Source organism: Dasypus novemcinctus, chromosome X (assembly GCF_030445035.2).
Source record: "Dasypus novemcinctus isolate mDasNov1 chromosome X, mDasNov1.1.hap2, whole genome shotgun sequence".
In the NCBI taxonomy this organism is placed as follows: domain Eukaryota; kingdom Metazoa; phylum Chordata; class Mammalia; order Cingulata; family Dasypodidae; genus Dasypus; species Dasypus novemcinctus.
Window position 1 is genome coordinate 188,958,438 of NC_080704.1, and position 14,523 is coordinate 188,972,960.

The following is a 14,523-nucleotide window of genomic DNA, read 5'->3' on the forward strand; positions in this document are numbered from 1 at the left end:
ATATAGAAGGGTGTTTCAAGAAGGAAGGTTAGTCAGCAATGTTGACTGTTCCTGAGAGGTAAAGTAAGTTGAGAAGAGAGAAATGACCACTGTATTTTGCAACATTGGGTTTGTTGGTGATCTTAGCAAGCATGGTTTTGTGTAGTGCTAAGGGTAAATGCCAGATTATATTAAGTTGAAAAGTTAAAAGGAAGTAGAGAAGGAGAGATAGTGTGTGTACACAAAGATTTTAAGAAAAAAATATACCTGGAGTGTAATATAAAGTCAAGGTAGGCTTTCAGGATCAAGGGAAATAATGTATGAGAGAGTGACTTAGAAAACTTTAAATTGCTACATACGTGTAAGAATTCTGGGAAGACAGTGGCTGAGGACAAAATCCATGGGAACAGCCTCAATTAGAGAGTATAATGAAGAAACACCAAGAGGAGTTCAGCTCAAGAAACAGGAATGCCTCTTCTCCTCTGTGTGCTATGCTTTGATACTGGGATTCTGAGAAGGAATCAGCAGTTTCCCTGATCTCAAGCACTTCCTGATCTTCTGCAGTGTTTCACAAAATATGATTGTGTACATCACCTGCATCCAGACAAGCTTGCTTTAAATACAGATTCCTGTACCATGCCCCAGGCCTACTGAATCAGAATTTCAGGGGTAATGTCAAGAATTTGAATTGTTATCAAGTGATTCTCACTTTGCCTGCCAAGATGACTCATAATCACACTAAAGTTTGATAACCACTGGTCTACTGGGTGAAAGTGAGCATGTTAACAGATAACATTAAATTAACAAGTTAGTTGAATAGTATGGCATTTGTTCATCTCTTTTTACAAGTCCATGCTATTAGATAAGAGAAACTGGGCTTTATGTAGAACGAAAATAGTACATACTCGTAACCAAACATGAGAAAAATAATCTTAAGCTTATGCTGTATTCTTTCAGTAAGGTTTTGTTTTTGAAGTATCTTATAATTTATAAAACCATTCCTTTCAATGAACATTTGGGTTATTTTCACTTTGTTTCTATTCTGGATAATGCCTTTATACTAGAGCAAGCAAACAGTAGAAAGGAAAAGTGTGGGTTTTGAAACCCATACTGCTGGGGTTTACATCCCAGCTCTTTGTCTACCTAGTTCTATAATTTTGGGCAATTTTTAAAGTCATCTGGGCTTCAGTTTCCTCATCTGTAATATGAGCATCCCAATAGTGTATTAATGAGTTATTGTGAGGAATTAAATGAGTTAATAATTGTGAATTGCTTAAAACAGTGCTTGACACATGGTAAGCACTTAATAAAAATTGGCTATCATTAATTTCATCATAGTTATTTAGTATTTTTGTGACTGTAGAGTCTAAATTCTCTTAAACTGTTTCCCTAGGATAGATTTTCAGGACGGGATCACCGTGTTAAAAGATGAAGACATGTTTATGTCATTTTGCAATATATGGTCATTGCTTTGTGTTGTATTAATTTGTGCTATATAATTTTTAAATGCACTCTATCTGTATAATGTTTATTTGGTCAATTCTTATTATTCATTGTAGTTGTGCTTTATAAAGTCACTGAAACAATGAATTAGCAACTACCGAACCATTGTTCGTAGGGGAAATATAGGGTTAGGTTCCTATGATCCTCTGGCCACAACATTTTTGTAAATTGATCAATACATAACCTTGTTTTATGTGTGTTTTTGTTTGAAGACACCTTATTTAATATAGTTGATTCATGAACATTGAGCTCACAGCCAACAGCACTGTAACTAACTCATGCCTGAAGGAAGTTTATCTAACACACTTATTTTCTCTTTAAGGCCCATCACAGCCTTCTTGTGCTTGGCATAGCACATCAGCAGTATGCTTGGTGGCCATTTTAAGTAGTGAAATAATCAACAGAAAACATAATGTGAAAAAACTCATGCTAAATATACTGCAAAAACCTTTTTATATGAGAGCTGAAACAAGAAGGCGGAGTGTCACTTTGTTTGATCTCAGCTTAGAAAAATGTGTGTCTGGCAACTCAAATTTTTACCAGTCTGTACATATCCAGAAATGATCACAAAAGTGCTGCAAATGTTGATTTTGGGTTACAAATATTGAGTAGGCAAATTCATAAATTATGGAATAATGATCAGCTGTATGCATATATGTGTGTGTGTATATGTATATATATATATATATATGTATGTATTTTGTATGTCTTTGAATATATCAGCATGGCTTAGGTTGCAAGCTTGTAGAACTTGTTAAACCTGTTAAGTTTAATGTTATATCACCTTGTTATATAGTACTTTGTTCAGTACTGTCTCCAGGTAGATGATGGTTAATGATAGCAAGTTACTTTTGAAAGATCATGTTAAAGAAATATTCTAAATTGTGTACTTTTTTTTCTTTTGGTAGATTGAAGCCATGGCCATTCTTTTTGCTGTTGTTGCCAGGGGAACCACTATCCTTGCCAAACATGCTTGGTGTGGAGGAAACTTTCTGGAGGTGACAGAGCAGATTCTGGCCAAGATACCTTCTGAAAATAACAAACTAACGTACTCACATGGCAAGTGAGTTCTACTCTACATGTGATAGAGGGTGAAAGGGAGTTCTATTGTTGTAATCAGAAGAGTAGAAAACTAGGAAAGCTTTGGTAGATAAGTTATTGTGCTATCAACTTACTCAACTTATCAGCTTAGAAAATGTCTATTATAAATTTAATTTAATTATATATTATTGAAGTGTAGAAAAATGTGGAAATATTACATATAAAAATGATTGATTTTGCATAAGAGCTCTAGAATATGTGAAGCTTGATACAAATAAGATAAATAATATTCCTTTGTTCAGTTTTTCTTTAAATATTTATTGAGCACTTACTATTGCCAGGCATTTTGCTCGGTGCTGGGGATAAGAGAAACTCAGTATTTGCCCTCATAGAGATTATAGTTTAGTGAAGGACACAATCAGATCCAAAGATAATTATATAGAGGGTAGGTGGTACTGGTTAGGGGGATGAAATTCCAGATAGAAGGAACAACAGGTAGAGTGATATGGTGGCATGCTGTAATAGGCCATATTTAGGGAAATGCAGGTTTTTCTCTGTACTTGGTGCCCAGAGAGATGAAAGATAAAGCCAGAGAGATGGGTAGAGAAGTCATGTAGGGCCTCATAGGCCATATTAAAAGATGGGCCTTGACCCTGAAGGTAGTGGGAAGGCATTAAAGGTGTTTGGCCAGGGTATGACAAGGTCAGGTTTTGCTTTAGAATGATTACTCTGATGGCTGGATGGAGAATGGATTGGAGAAAACATACATGGGCAATCTTAATATTGTAAAAAGTATCTAAATCTTCCTCATCCCCACATAAAAAATCTACTTAACTCATCCTTATTTCCCTACTTCTTATCTCAAAAGAAGGTCATCATTACCTTCTAATGGCTAACTCCTTGTATAAGATAAAGTACAGTGTAAGCAACTGTAAGAGAGAAACCCCAAAACAGTGATTTAAATGAGATAGTCCAGAGATCAGGGGTTAGGAGTTTGTGGGGTGGGTCTGATATTCTCAATTAGTGGCTTCCATCTTTGGCCAAGGCAGTTGCTTTAGTTCTTATTACCTCCGGATACTTACCCCAGTGTTTTTAAAGGCAAAGCCCAGAAATGGCCTCTCATTTTATGGTTCAGAAATTTATATTTGATTGTTCATGTAATTATGTAGCTGATCTAGCTATAAAGGAAGCCAGGAAATTCAATCTCTGCCTGTGCAACCATATGCCCAGCTAAAACCGATACTCTGGAGGAAATTATAGGATTTCAGGGGACAACTTACAGTCTTACAATCTACTTCTCTGGCTATCTAAACGTATTTTTGTACTTTTCTTCCCAAACATAGAAAACCAAAGGAAATGATCCCAAAGACTCATCTGGTAACTGTATACTACTCCAAGTCCAGAATCTCTGTGTGATGCACAGTCTTCTGCATCAGGTCCAGTTGTGGCTCTTGTGACCCACTGACCATAAACTAAAAGACAAGTTATCTGTGCCTCCGGTTCTCCCAGCCTAACCCAGTAGACAGTGTTCTACAGGATCACCACGTGGGAGTTACAAATTCTCATTTGGAAAAGGGAAGAATGATAAACACATAAAAGTCACAGCTTCTTAGCAATGATCAAATTACTTCTTTGCTGCAACTTTAAAGATTCCCTGTTCTGACTGTGAGTCGTTAGTGGTTCTGCTTTCTTGTAGGAGCACCCTTGTCTTTTCTCCCTCACTTTTAGCTTTGTTCTCCAGGAGGTTCTTCCTGGTCCATTACCTACACTGGTCTGAAATGGGTATTAAAGAGTATGTCATCTTTGGGAACTGTACAGGTTTTGTAGTTTGCTTCCTATTGGTGTAGTTTTAGGGCCCACAGGTTGTGTTAGGGGTTAAACAATTCCTGCCTCTTATGGGTATGACTTTTTGGTGATATTGTTCCTTCCAAAACTTATTAGGCTTATAGTCTGGGTGTTTCTATTCAGTTCCTAGGAAAATGGCCAGGGAAAGCACATGCTATCCTTTTAGAGGCAAGACCAATGATAGAACATATAGCTTTCACTTCAATTTTACCAGGCAGAACTTAGTCATATAGCCATATCTAGCAACAAGGGAGGCTATAATATGTAGTCCAATTAAAATAAATTTATAATAGAAGGTAGCATCATCTGTCTACCTGCATCCTGATCCAGTCCTCCCATTTATCCTGGGATGAGACTCCATCACTGAATTATATTTGTTTTTTTAAAACCTTCTGTGTTGGTCTCTTTCCTATAACCATGTTCCATTGTCCAATCAAAAATAGCTCTTATTGTTGTACACCAAAAGTCTATTTTACTGTGCACTAATTTTAAAATAAATTTAAACGTATCTTTTTATTGACCCATTCTTCTCCTCAAGATATTGCCCTATCTTACTCCCATTCTTCCCCTCCAAACTTAAAGAGGAGCTTCTTGCCTCAACCTTCTGACTTTCTTCCTCACTGTTGTAATGAAACTGTTTCCACTGCATGGGAATAATTTCCAAATCTATATTTCTAATGCTGACTTCTCTGATGTATTGCATATCCATATTACTAACTACTCCTATTCACTAGGATGCCTCATGGGTATGTCAAATTCAGTGTGTGCAAAGTTAACTTATCACCTTTCCCCTGAAATCAAACATTTTACTTATTCTTCAGGTCTCAGCCCAGACATAAGTGGCACCAGGAAGTTTTTCCTGTTATACTTCTCCACATCTCTCTTAGATGCCTCTTCTATGTTCCTAGAGCACTGTGGACTCCTCCATCATCTTATTTATCATGCTACAATGAAATTCCCTGTACTGTGATCTATCTAAAGGCAGGGATTGATGTTTTGTTTATCCTCTAGCTACTCCTTTCTTCTTCAATAGTGTCACCTGCTGAGACTAAAACTTTAGAATCATATTTTTTACTTCTTCACTAAATCCTTGCCATTCTCCCACAGGAGTTATTTCAGTCCTTTCCTTCTCTTCTGTGACTGTCAGAATACAATGTTAGTTCAGGCCTTCATTGTTTGTCATTTGTCATCACCTCCTAAATGTTCTTTCTGCTTCTAGTTACTCCCTCCTTAAATCTGTATTTCACATTCTTATGATCATACTTTTTTGTTTAAACCCATTGCTTTTAGAATATAGCGTAAACCTGCCCTTCATAGTTTAGTCCAGTCCTCCCACCGTTTTCTGAACTAGCTGTGTTATTTCAAACTTTGGTCCATTTCTCTCATGCTTTTGCATCTTCTTGGAATGTCCTTCTCCTAGTCCCACTGGTAAACTTTTGCTCATTTTTCAGGTAAAAAATGAAGTAATACTTTCTTAATTACTATTTTAATGCTTCTAAAACTGTAGTTCTGATTGTTTCCATTCTTCATCATGTTTTAGTGTTTTTTTTTTCTTTTTTTAAAATACAAAATATAGAAGTTTTAGATTACAGAGAAGTTACATCAAAAGTATGGGTGATTGGGAGTGGATGTGGCTCAAGCAGGTGATCATCCACCTCTCACATGGGAGGTCCCAGGTTCGGTTCCTTGTGCCTCCTGAAAAAACAAAAACAAACAACAAGCAAAACAAATGAAGAATCAACTCAGGGAAGCCAATGTGGCTCAGTGGTTGAGTGCCATCTTCCCACATATGCAATCCCAGGTTCTGTTTCTGGCCCCTGGTACCTAAAAAAAAAAAAGGGTATAAGGGATTCCCACAAAACATTTTTTAAAAGTGAAAATCTGATCACATTATCTCCAGGCTAAAGCCCTTTAATACTTATTCATGGTTCTTAAGACAGTGCACAATGTGATTTATAAAGTCATTATATCGTGGCATTTGTTTACTTCTCCAGCCTCATCTGGGCAATTTATTTCTTTCTCTCACTCTAAACTCTAGTCTTACAAACTGATATTATTTTCCTACACCCATTGTGTTATCTTTATCTCCAGGTTCCTCTGGTACATTTTTCGCTCACTCTCCATCTGGCCATCTTTTACTTATTCTTCATATCTCAGCTCAGACATCACTTACACCAGGAGGTCTTTCTTGTTACCCTTTCCCAAATCTCCAATAGCTGCTTCCTCTTTGTCCCCAGAGTACTATGCATTGTCTTTGGACTTCCCCATTGTCTTATTTACCATGATTCACTATGATTCCCTGCACAGTGATCTCTTTGAAGGCGGGGACTGATGGTTTGGTTTATTTATATCCTCAGCATCTAGCACAGTAACTGGCTCAAAGCAGAAACTCAAATAAATGTTGCTGAATATTTGGTAGAAAAGGTATATGCTTTGAGATCTTAGGAAAAAACAAGGGAGCCCATATGGCCCGTTGAGGGTTAATCCTAATTACATGCCCCTTATAAGATGTCATCTCTTGTTCAGGCCTTAATAGTCCTGTTATGTGTTTGCAGCTTTTATTTTAATGGGTAATACATATGCAATTATGCTCTGTAGCTAGGGTAGAGATTTTTAATTTCTTATTTACTCCTATCATTTTGGCTTGAAAGAAACAGGTATATGAGAGAGGAGAAGAGGGAGAATAGATTATATCTATAACTAATATGGTGACCTTGGCAGTACTGAATTTGCTTATACATAGAAGCTAGAAGTGAAAGAGATGTTGCTTATAACCACAGTAAGTCTTATATCTTTTATTCTACAGTTATTTGTTTCATTACATCTGCCAAGACAGGATTGTATATCTTTGTATCACTGACGATGTAAGTAACTTGAAGACATATTGCTGTTTAACTATGTATACTGTTAATACAATCAGTTTTTAATTTTACCTGTGGAGGGTAAAGGAGATGCAATGGAACTTTACATAACAGTTCATTTTTTCTATACTTTGGGTTTATCCTATAGAGCAGCAAATGACAAAATTTGATATTTGGATATTTGCAAATTAGCCTGGTTTAGGTAAAGTTTTAGCTTAACCTTTTACAACTTCTACATCTGTTCTGTTACATAGTGAGAATTGGTGTTCATAATCCTTTGGTATCAAGTCCTCTAAAAAATTTGTTTAACTGTAATATTAAATAGATTATTTCATTCTTCCCATCAATAGTTGGTGAAAACTTTAATGTACGTGGACTTTGGGAAAACAAAATCCACAAAACATTACAATCAGCTATATATACCTGTAGTTTCTTGGTTCAGTTGTTTTTTGAGTATTGTAAGCTCTAGACACAAAATGCTTAATAACCTAATGATGTCACAAGGTCCTTTCTCTCCTCTGCTATCCTCAGTATCAGCTTCATCCTAGACTGGTCCCCTTATGGTTTTGTGGAGCTACATGCTTGTTTATTCATGTCCAGAGAAAAGGGTCTATGTCTTCTTGAGTCTCTTATTTTAGGAATAGGGGAAGTTTTCACAGAAGCATGCTTCTTCCCACCCCCTGCTTTCAAAGAGGACTTCCTTTCTTATCTTCTTAGCTTGGATTAGGTCACAGGCTTATTTCCAAACTGATCACTGACTAGGGGAATGGAATTGGCATGATTGCCATAGATAAGGGATCTTAACTTTTATTGTGTCACAGACCCCTTTGACCTCTATGGGCCACCTTTCAGAATGTTTTTAAAGGTGTAAATTAAAACATACATGATTATAAAGGAAACCAATTATTTTGAAAAACAGCTATCAAGATATTTTAAAAATTGATACAGTAATATGTGTGCTTCTTCATGAATGCATTAAATAAAAAGATCTACTAATGGGTCTAAGTATCAACAGGAATTTTGAAATAGTCATGAATGTAAATGATATTTTGAGATATCTGTAACTGTGAATGCTATTGAAAGATTTCTCTTGGTGACAAAGTCATGCATACTGTTTAATTCTACTTTGGTTTGTTACCTACATTCACAATAGAAGTTTCAGTTAAAGATTGGTGAAAATAATGTGATTTTTAAAAAAAATTTAATCCAAGTACATGAGCTCCCTGAATTCAGACCATTGACCACAGTTTTAAGAACCCTTGGCTTAGATTAATCATCTTGAGTGAATCGGATATTAGTAAATCAACCACAGTGATCATTACAATTATATGTATTTTGACTGGCTGGAACTAGAAAAGGGTGTATCACTAAATCTTTTCAAATGTACTGCCACTATTGGAAAAAAGTTCTAAGTTATGTCAGTAGCATTATCATTGTATGAGAAACACTGTACTATTACTATGGATTTAAGGAGTATCTTGTGCTTGGCCCTCTAATAGAACCCATGAGAAATATGAAGGAAGTAAAACCCCAGTTGCCACCATCAAGAAGATTTTGACCTATGTACTGCTATCTTTGGTTGGTAACAGTCAGACATATTTGGGTTTGAATCTCAGCTCTTTATTTACTAGTTGTTTGACCTTTGGTGAGTTACTTAACTTTTCAAAACCTTTGTTTCCTTATCTGTAAAATAGGATTAATCCTAGTTCCTCGTCATTGGGTCATTGCTCAATAAATGATAGCCATTTTTTTGTTTTTACTATTAATCATTAACATATCTTTGTTTACTTTCTAAGTATGAACTCTGTTTTGTTTTCTTTTCAGGATTTTGAACGTTCTCGAGCATTTAATTTTTTGAATGAGATAAAGAAGAGGTTCCAGACTACATATGGTTCAAGAGCACAGACAGCACTTCCATATGCCATGAATAGTGAGTTCTCAAGTGTCTTGGCTGCACAGCTGGTAAGATCTTTCTCAGGATAAAATATGTTCATCCATATCTTCATTAATTTAAAACACCTTGAGGGAAGCAGATTTGGCTCAAACGATTGGGCTCCTGTCTACCATATAGGAGGTATAGGGTTTGATTTTCAGGGCCTCCTGGTGAAAGCAAGCTGGCCCAAGCTGAAAACTAGTCCATGTGGAGTGCTGGCCCATGTGGCATGCTGGCCTGCACAGAGAGCTGGCATAGCAAGATGATGCAACAAAAAGAGACACAGAGAAGAGAATATGAGAGATGCAGCAGACCAGGGAACTGAGGTGGTGCAAGAGATTGAGTTCCTCTCTCCTACTATGGAAGGCCCCAAGATTGGTTCCTGGTTCTGCCTAAAAAGAAGACAAGCAGACACAGAAGAACATACAGCAAATGGACATAGAAAGCAGATAGCAAGCACAAAACACCGGAGGAAGCAGCGATAAATAAATCTTTGAGAAACAGAAGACTAGAAGAGAAGAAAAGCAGACACAGAGAGCACACAGCTAATGGACACAGAATAGACAGCACAAAAACAAAACGGGAAGGGGATAAATAAATAAAAATAAATCTTTAAAGAAAATCACCATGAATACAGGCGATTCTGAGCCGCAGTAGACTTCTCTGATTGTGTTACTATAAGCCACCATAATAGAACTTTCCTGGTAAAAGAATTTAAGGGGCCATTTTAGGATAGAAAACTAGTAATTGGTTATATTCTCTACTAATAGTGTCAAAATATCTTGGGTTTGTGAATAACATTAAAGATCATCTGTTTAACTACCCATTTGTATTAGCCAAAGGGGTGCTAATGCAAAGTATCAAAAAACTGTTGGCTTTTATAAAAGGTATTTATTTGTTTTCTGTTTCTTTGAGTATGGCCATTCTAGTGGGTTTATAATGCTTTCTCATTTGGTTTCAGTTTGCATTCTCTCCAGTGAGTAATGATGTTGAATACCTTATCAAATGCTTACCATTTTTCCTTTAAATCATTTGCATGCAAAGGCATAAACTATAATTATGATTTTATTGTGAATGATAAAAGATTTATTATAATTTGAATAATTTTCACTTCCTGTAAATGTTCTTTTTAATACTTTTTTTTTTACTATTTCATGTCTTAATATACATTGCTTTGAAATGAAGTTCCTTTAAATAGTTACTTATAAACCTTTATTATTCAAGCAGTTGGCTTTTTCATACTCCCTGCAAGGAAATGTGAATATATGTAAAACTGTACAAAACACCACAAACAAAAAAAACATCAGTACACAGTCAAAAGTAAATAGGGAGGACATCCAGGAAAAGGGCACCTAAGTAGGTACTCAAGAGTCTGACTCTTTCACAGTAAATGTGGCGAGAAGGCAGGGACCTATCTAAAGGAGCTGTTTTTGATATATAGAGAACGGGGAAGGTGCTCTGAGTCATCTAGGAGGGAACTGGAAAGATAAAAAAGCGAAGGGAAAGCCGTGAGTTTGCTGGCCAGTGCGGCTGGAAAAGGCACATGTACCCTACTCTCTGGGCAAGTCGTCTCAGTGGAGCCCCTGGCTACCTGCTGCCAGTGGACTGGGAAAGGGCATTCCCTGGGAGGAATAGGGGTCTGATGGGGCAGGGAGGGGGGCGGTTTATTTGCAGTGAGTTTGGCCAGCTGAGCCCCCTTTGAATCTCTGAAGGGACCCTGACCCCAGACTGGGACAAGGGAGGGGGGATCTGCTCTGGCAGACTGTCGCACCCAACCTTCCTAGAAGAGAGAAGAATAGATTAGAGAGTGGGTGGAGACAGGTGTCTAATCAGCAGGGGTCTAGCAAACTGTAGAAGTCTAAAATGCCTGAGGGAAAAGGGGGCAGATAGACCCAGATAAACTTCTGAAGCCTGATTAACCTGGGGAGACAGTTTAGCTCAGTGGAGGGAGTCCCACCTTACATATACAAGGTCTGTAGTTCAATTCCCAGATCTCCTTAGAGAAGTGATCCAGTGATCCACTGGATTATCAGGCATCCAGCAGATACCTTATACAGGGAACAGATAGACATTCTTTTTGTTTTAGATTTTCTTGGATCTGTTATTTTTATTGTTAAAGTTTCCCTTTTTTTTTTTTTTTTGGTTGCTGCTGTTTGGTTTCCTGTTTGTTGTGTTTCCCCTTTGTTTGTTTCCTTATTTTTTCCTACCTACATTGTTTCTTTTCCTTCCTTTCTCTATCTTCTCTTTTCTGTTTTTCTTTCATTCTGCTCTTTTGGTTTGGTCTTCAGTTTTTGGATTAAAAATTTTTTTTCTCTTTTTTTACTTTTTTCTTTTTTTTATTCCCTTCTTTTCTCATCATTTTGACCTATTCATTCTTTATACTTTTCTCTCTTTTGTTTCTCATTTCGTTTTTTTCTATTCCACATTTTTTTGTTTTTTACATTTCTCAGTTAAATGTACTGGTTACATATAATTTTTTTTAATCATGCAATATGTTACACAATTAATTTTGTTCATAGTAACACAGTCATACATTATTTGTCCTTTTGTGTCTGGCATGCTTTGCTCAACATCATGTCCTCCAGGTTCATCCATGTTGTCATATGCTTTACAACTTCATTTTTTCCTATAGCTGCATAATATTCCACAACAGTTTGTTTATCCATTCATTGATTGATGGACACCTGGGTTGTTTCCAGCTTTTGACAATCATGAATAATGCCGCTATGAACATCGGTGTGCAGATGTCTGTTAGGGTCACTGCTCTCAGTTCTTCTGGGTATATACCCAGTAGTGGTATTGCAAGGTCTATATTCAACTTCTTTAGGAACTGCCAAATAGTCCTCCACAGTGGCTGTACCATTCTACATTCCCACTAACAGTGAATAAGTGTTCTTGTCTCTTCATATTCTCTCCAACACTTGTAATTCTGTCTTTTTAATAGTCGCCATTCTGATAGGTGTGAAATGATCTCATTGTAGTTTTGATTTGCATTTCCCCAATCACTAGTGATGTTGAAAATTTTTTCGTGTATTTTTCTTTGCCATTTGTATTTCTTCTTTGGACCAATGTCTGTTCAAGTCTTTTACCCATTTTTTTAATCGGGTCATTTGTCTTTTTTTTTGTTGAGATGCAACATCTCTTTATATTTCATGGATATTAAATGCTTAGCAGCCATGTGCTTTCCAAATATTTACTCCTATTGAGTTGGCTGCCTTTTTACACTTCTGACAAAGTCTTGTGAAGTGCAAAAGTGTTTTAATTTTGAGGAGGTTCCATTTATCTAATTTTTTGTTGCTGCACATGCTTTGGGTGTAAGGTACCATGCTACTTTGACCACTGTAGCTTTGTAATATGTTTCAAGGTCAAGCAGTGAAATTCCTCCCACAGTCGCTCTTCTTTTTTAGAATCCTTTTAGCTGTTCAGGTGCACTTTCACTTCCAAATGCACTTGGTAATTGCCTTTTCTAATTCTGTAAAATTTTGATTAGTATTGCATTGAATCTATAAATCAGTTTGGGTAAGATTGACATCTTCATAATATTTGGTCTTCCAATACATGAACATGGAATGTCTTTCCATTTGTTAAGATCTTCTTTTATTTCTTTTAGCATTGTTTTGTAATTTTCTGCATATAGGTCCCATACTTGTTTGGCTAAATTAATTCCTAGGTATTTGAGTCTTTTTGTTGCTATTGTAAATGGAATTTTCCCCCTGATTTCCTCCTCAGATTGTTCAGTACTAGTGTACAAAAACATTACTGATTTTTGCATGTTCATCTTGTATCCTGCCACTTTGCTGAACTCATTTATTAGCTCAAGTAGCTTTGTTGTGGATAATTCAGAATTTTCTAAATATGGGATCATGTCATCTTCAAACAGTGAGAGGTTTACTTCCTGTTTTCCTATTTGGATGCCTTTAATATTTTTTTCTTGTCTAATTGCCCTAGTTAGAACTTCTAATACAATACTGAATAACAGTGGTGATGGTGGGCATCCTTTTCTTGCTTCAGATCTTAGAGGGAAAACTTTCAACCTTTCCTATTGAGTACGATGTTGGCTGTGGGTTTTTCATACATACCTTTTATCAGATTGAGGAATTTTCTTTCTATTCCTATCTTTTGAAGTATTTTTGTCAAAAAAGAATGCTAGATTTTGTCGAATGCCTTTTCTGCATTGATTGAGATGATCATGTGGTTTTTTTCCTTCGATGAATTAATGTGGTGTATTATGTTGATTGATTTTCTTATGTTGAACCAGTCTTGCATACAAGGAATAAATCCCACTTGGTCATAATGTATAAGTCTTTTGATATGCTGTTGTATTCGATTTGCAGTTATTTTGTTGACAATTTTTACATCTATGCTCTTTAGAGAGATTGGTCTGTAATTTTCTTTTCTTGTAGTATCTTTATCTGGTTTTGGTATTAGGGTAATGTTGCCTTCATTAAATGTGTTCCGTAATTTTCCCTCCTTTCAATTTTTTGGAAGAGTTTAAACAGGATTGGTATTAATTCTTTTCAAAATGCTTGGTAGAGTTCACCTGTGAAGCCATCTGGTCCAGGACTGGACTTCGCTGGGAGATTTTTGATGATGGATTTAATCTCTTTCAATGTTATTGGTTTGCTAAGTTCTTGTATTTCTTTTAGCATCAGTATAGGTTGTTTGTGCATTTCTAGAAATTTGTCTGTTTCATCTAGGTTGTCTAGTTTGTTGGCATACACTTTCTCATAATATCATCTTATGATCCTTTTTATGTCTGTGGGGTTAGTCATAACTTCCCCTTTTCATTTCTGATTGTATTTATTTGCATTTTCTCTTTTTTTCTTTGTTAGTCTAGCTAGGGATTTGTCAATTTTATTGATCTTCTCAAAGAACCAACTTTTGGTTTTATTGATTTTTCTCTATTTTTTTCCTCAATTTCATTTATTTCTGCTCTACTCTTCATTATTTCTTTCCTACTGCTTGCTTTGGGATTGGTTTGCTGTTTTTTCTAGTTGTTTAGTTAAATCTTTGAATTTAGCTCTTTTTTTTAAAATTATAGGCATTTAGGGCTATTAATTTCCCTCTCAAGACTACCTTTGTTGTATCTCATAAGTTTTGAGAAATTGTGTTCTCATGTCTCAATATATTCACTGATTTTACTTGTAATTTCTTATTTGACCTATTGATTATTTAGGCGTGTGTTGTTCAGCCTCCGCACATTTGTGAATTTAATTTTTTTCCTGTGTAATATTGATTTCCAGTTTTATTACATTATTATCTGAGAAGGTGCTTTGTATAATTTCAGTATTTTTATATTTATTAAGAGCTGCCTTGTACCCTAACATGTGGTCTATCCTGTAGAAACATCCATAGGCACTT

General features: G+C 36.0%; 1 protein-coding gene across 4 annotated transcripts in view; it reads left to right on the plus strand.

Moving 5' to 3' along the window:
• Positions 1 to 14,523, plus strand: part of VAMP7 (vesicle associated membrane protein 7) — a 72,038-nt gene that overhangs the window by 4,898 nt on the left and 52,617 nt on the right. For all 4 annotated transcript variants that reach the window (XM_058291805.1, XM_004449704.4, XM_058291806.2 and 1 more), the window contains exons 2-4: positions 2,391 to 2,545; positions 7,175 to 7,232; positions 9,054 to 9,191. In XM_058291805.1, coding sequence (XP_058147788.1) covers positions 2,400 to 2,545; positions 7,175 to 7,232; positions 9,054 to 9,191 — 342 coding nt within the window. In that variant the 5' untranslated portion in view covers positions 2,391 to 2,399. The remainder of the gene's footprint in view (positions 1 to 2,390; positions 2,546 to 7,174; positions 7,233 to 9,053; positions 9,192 to 14,523) is intronic.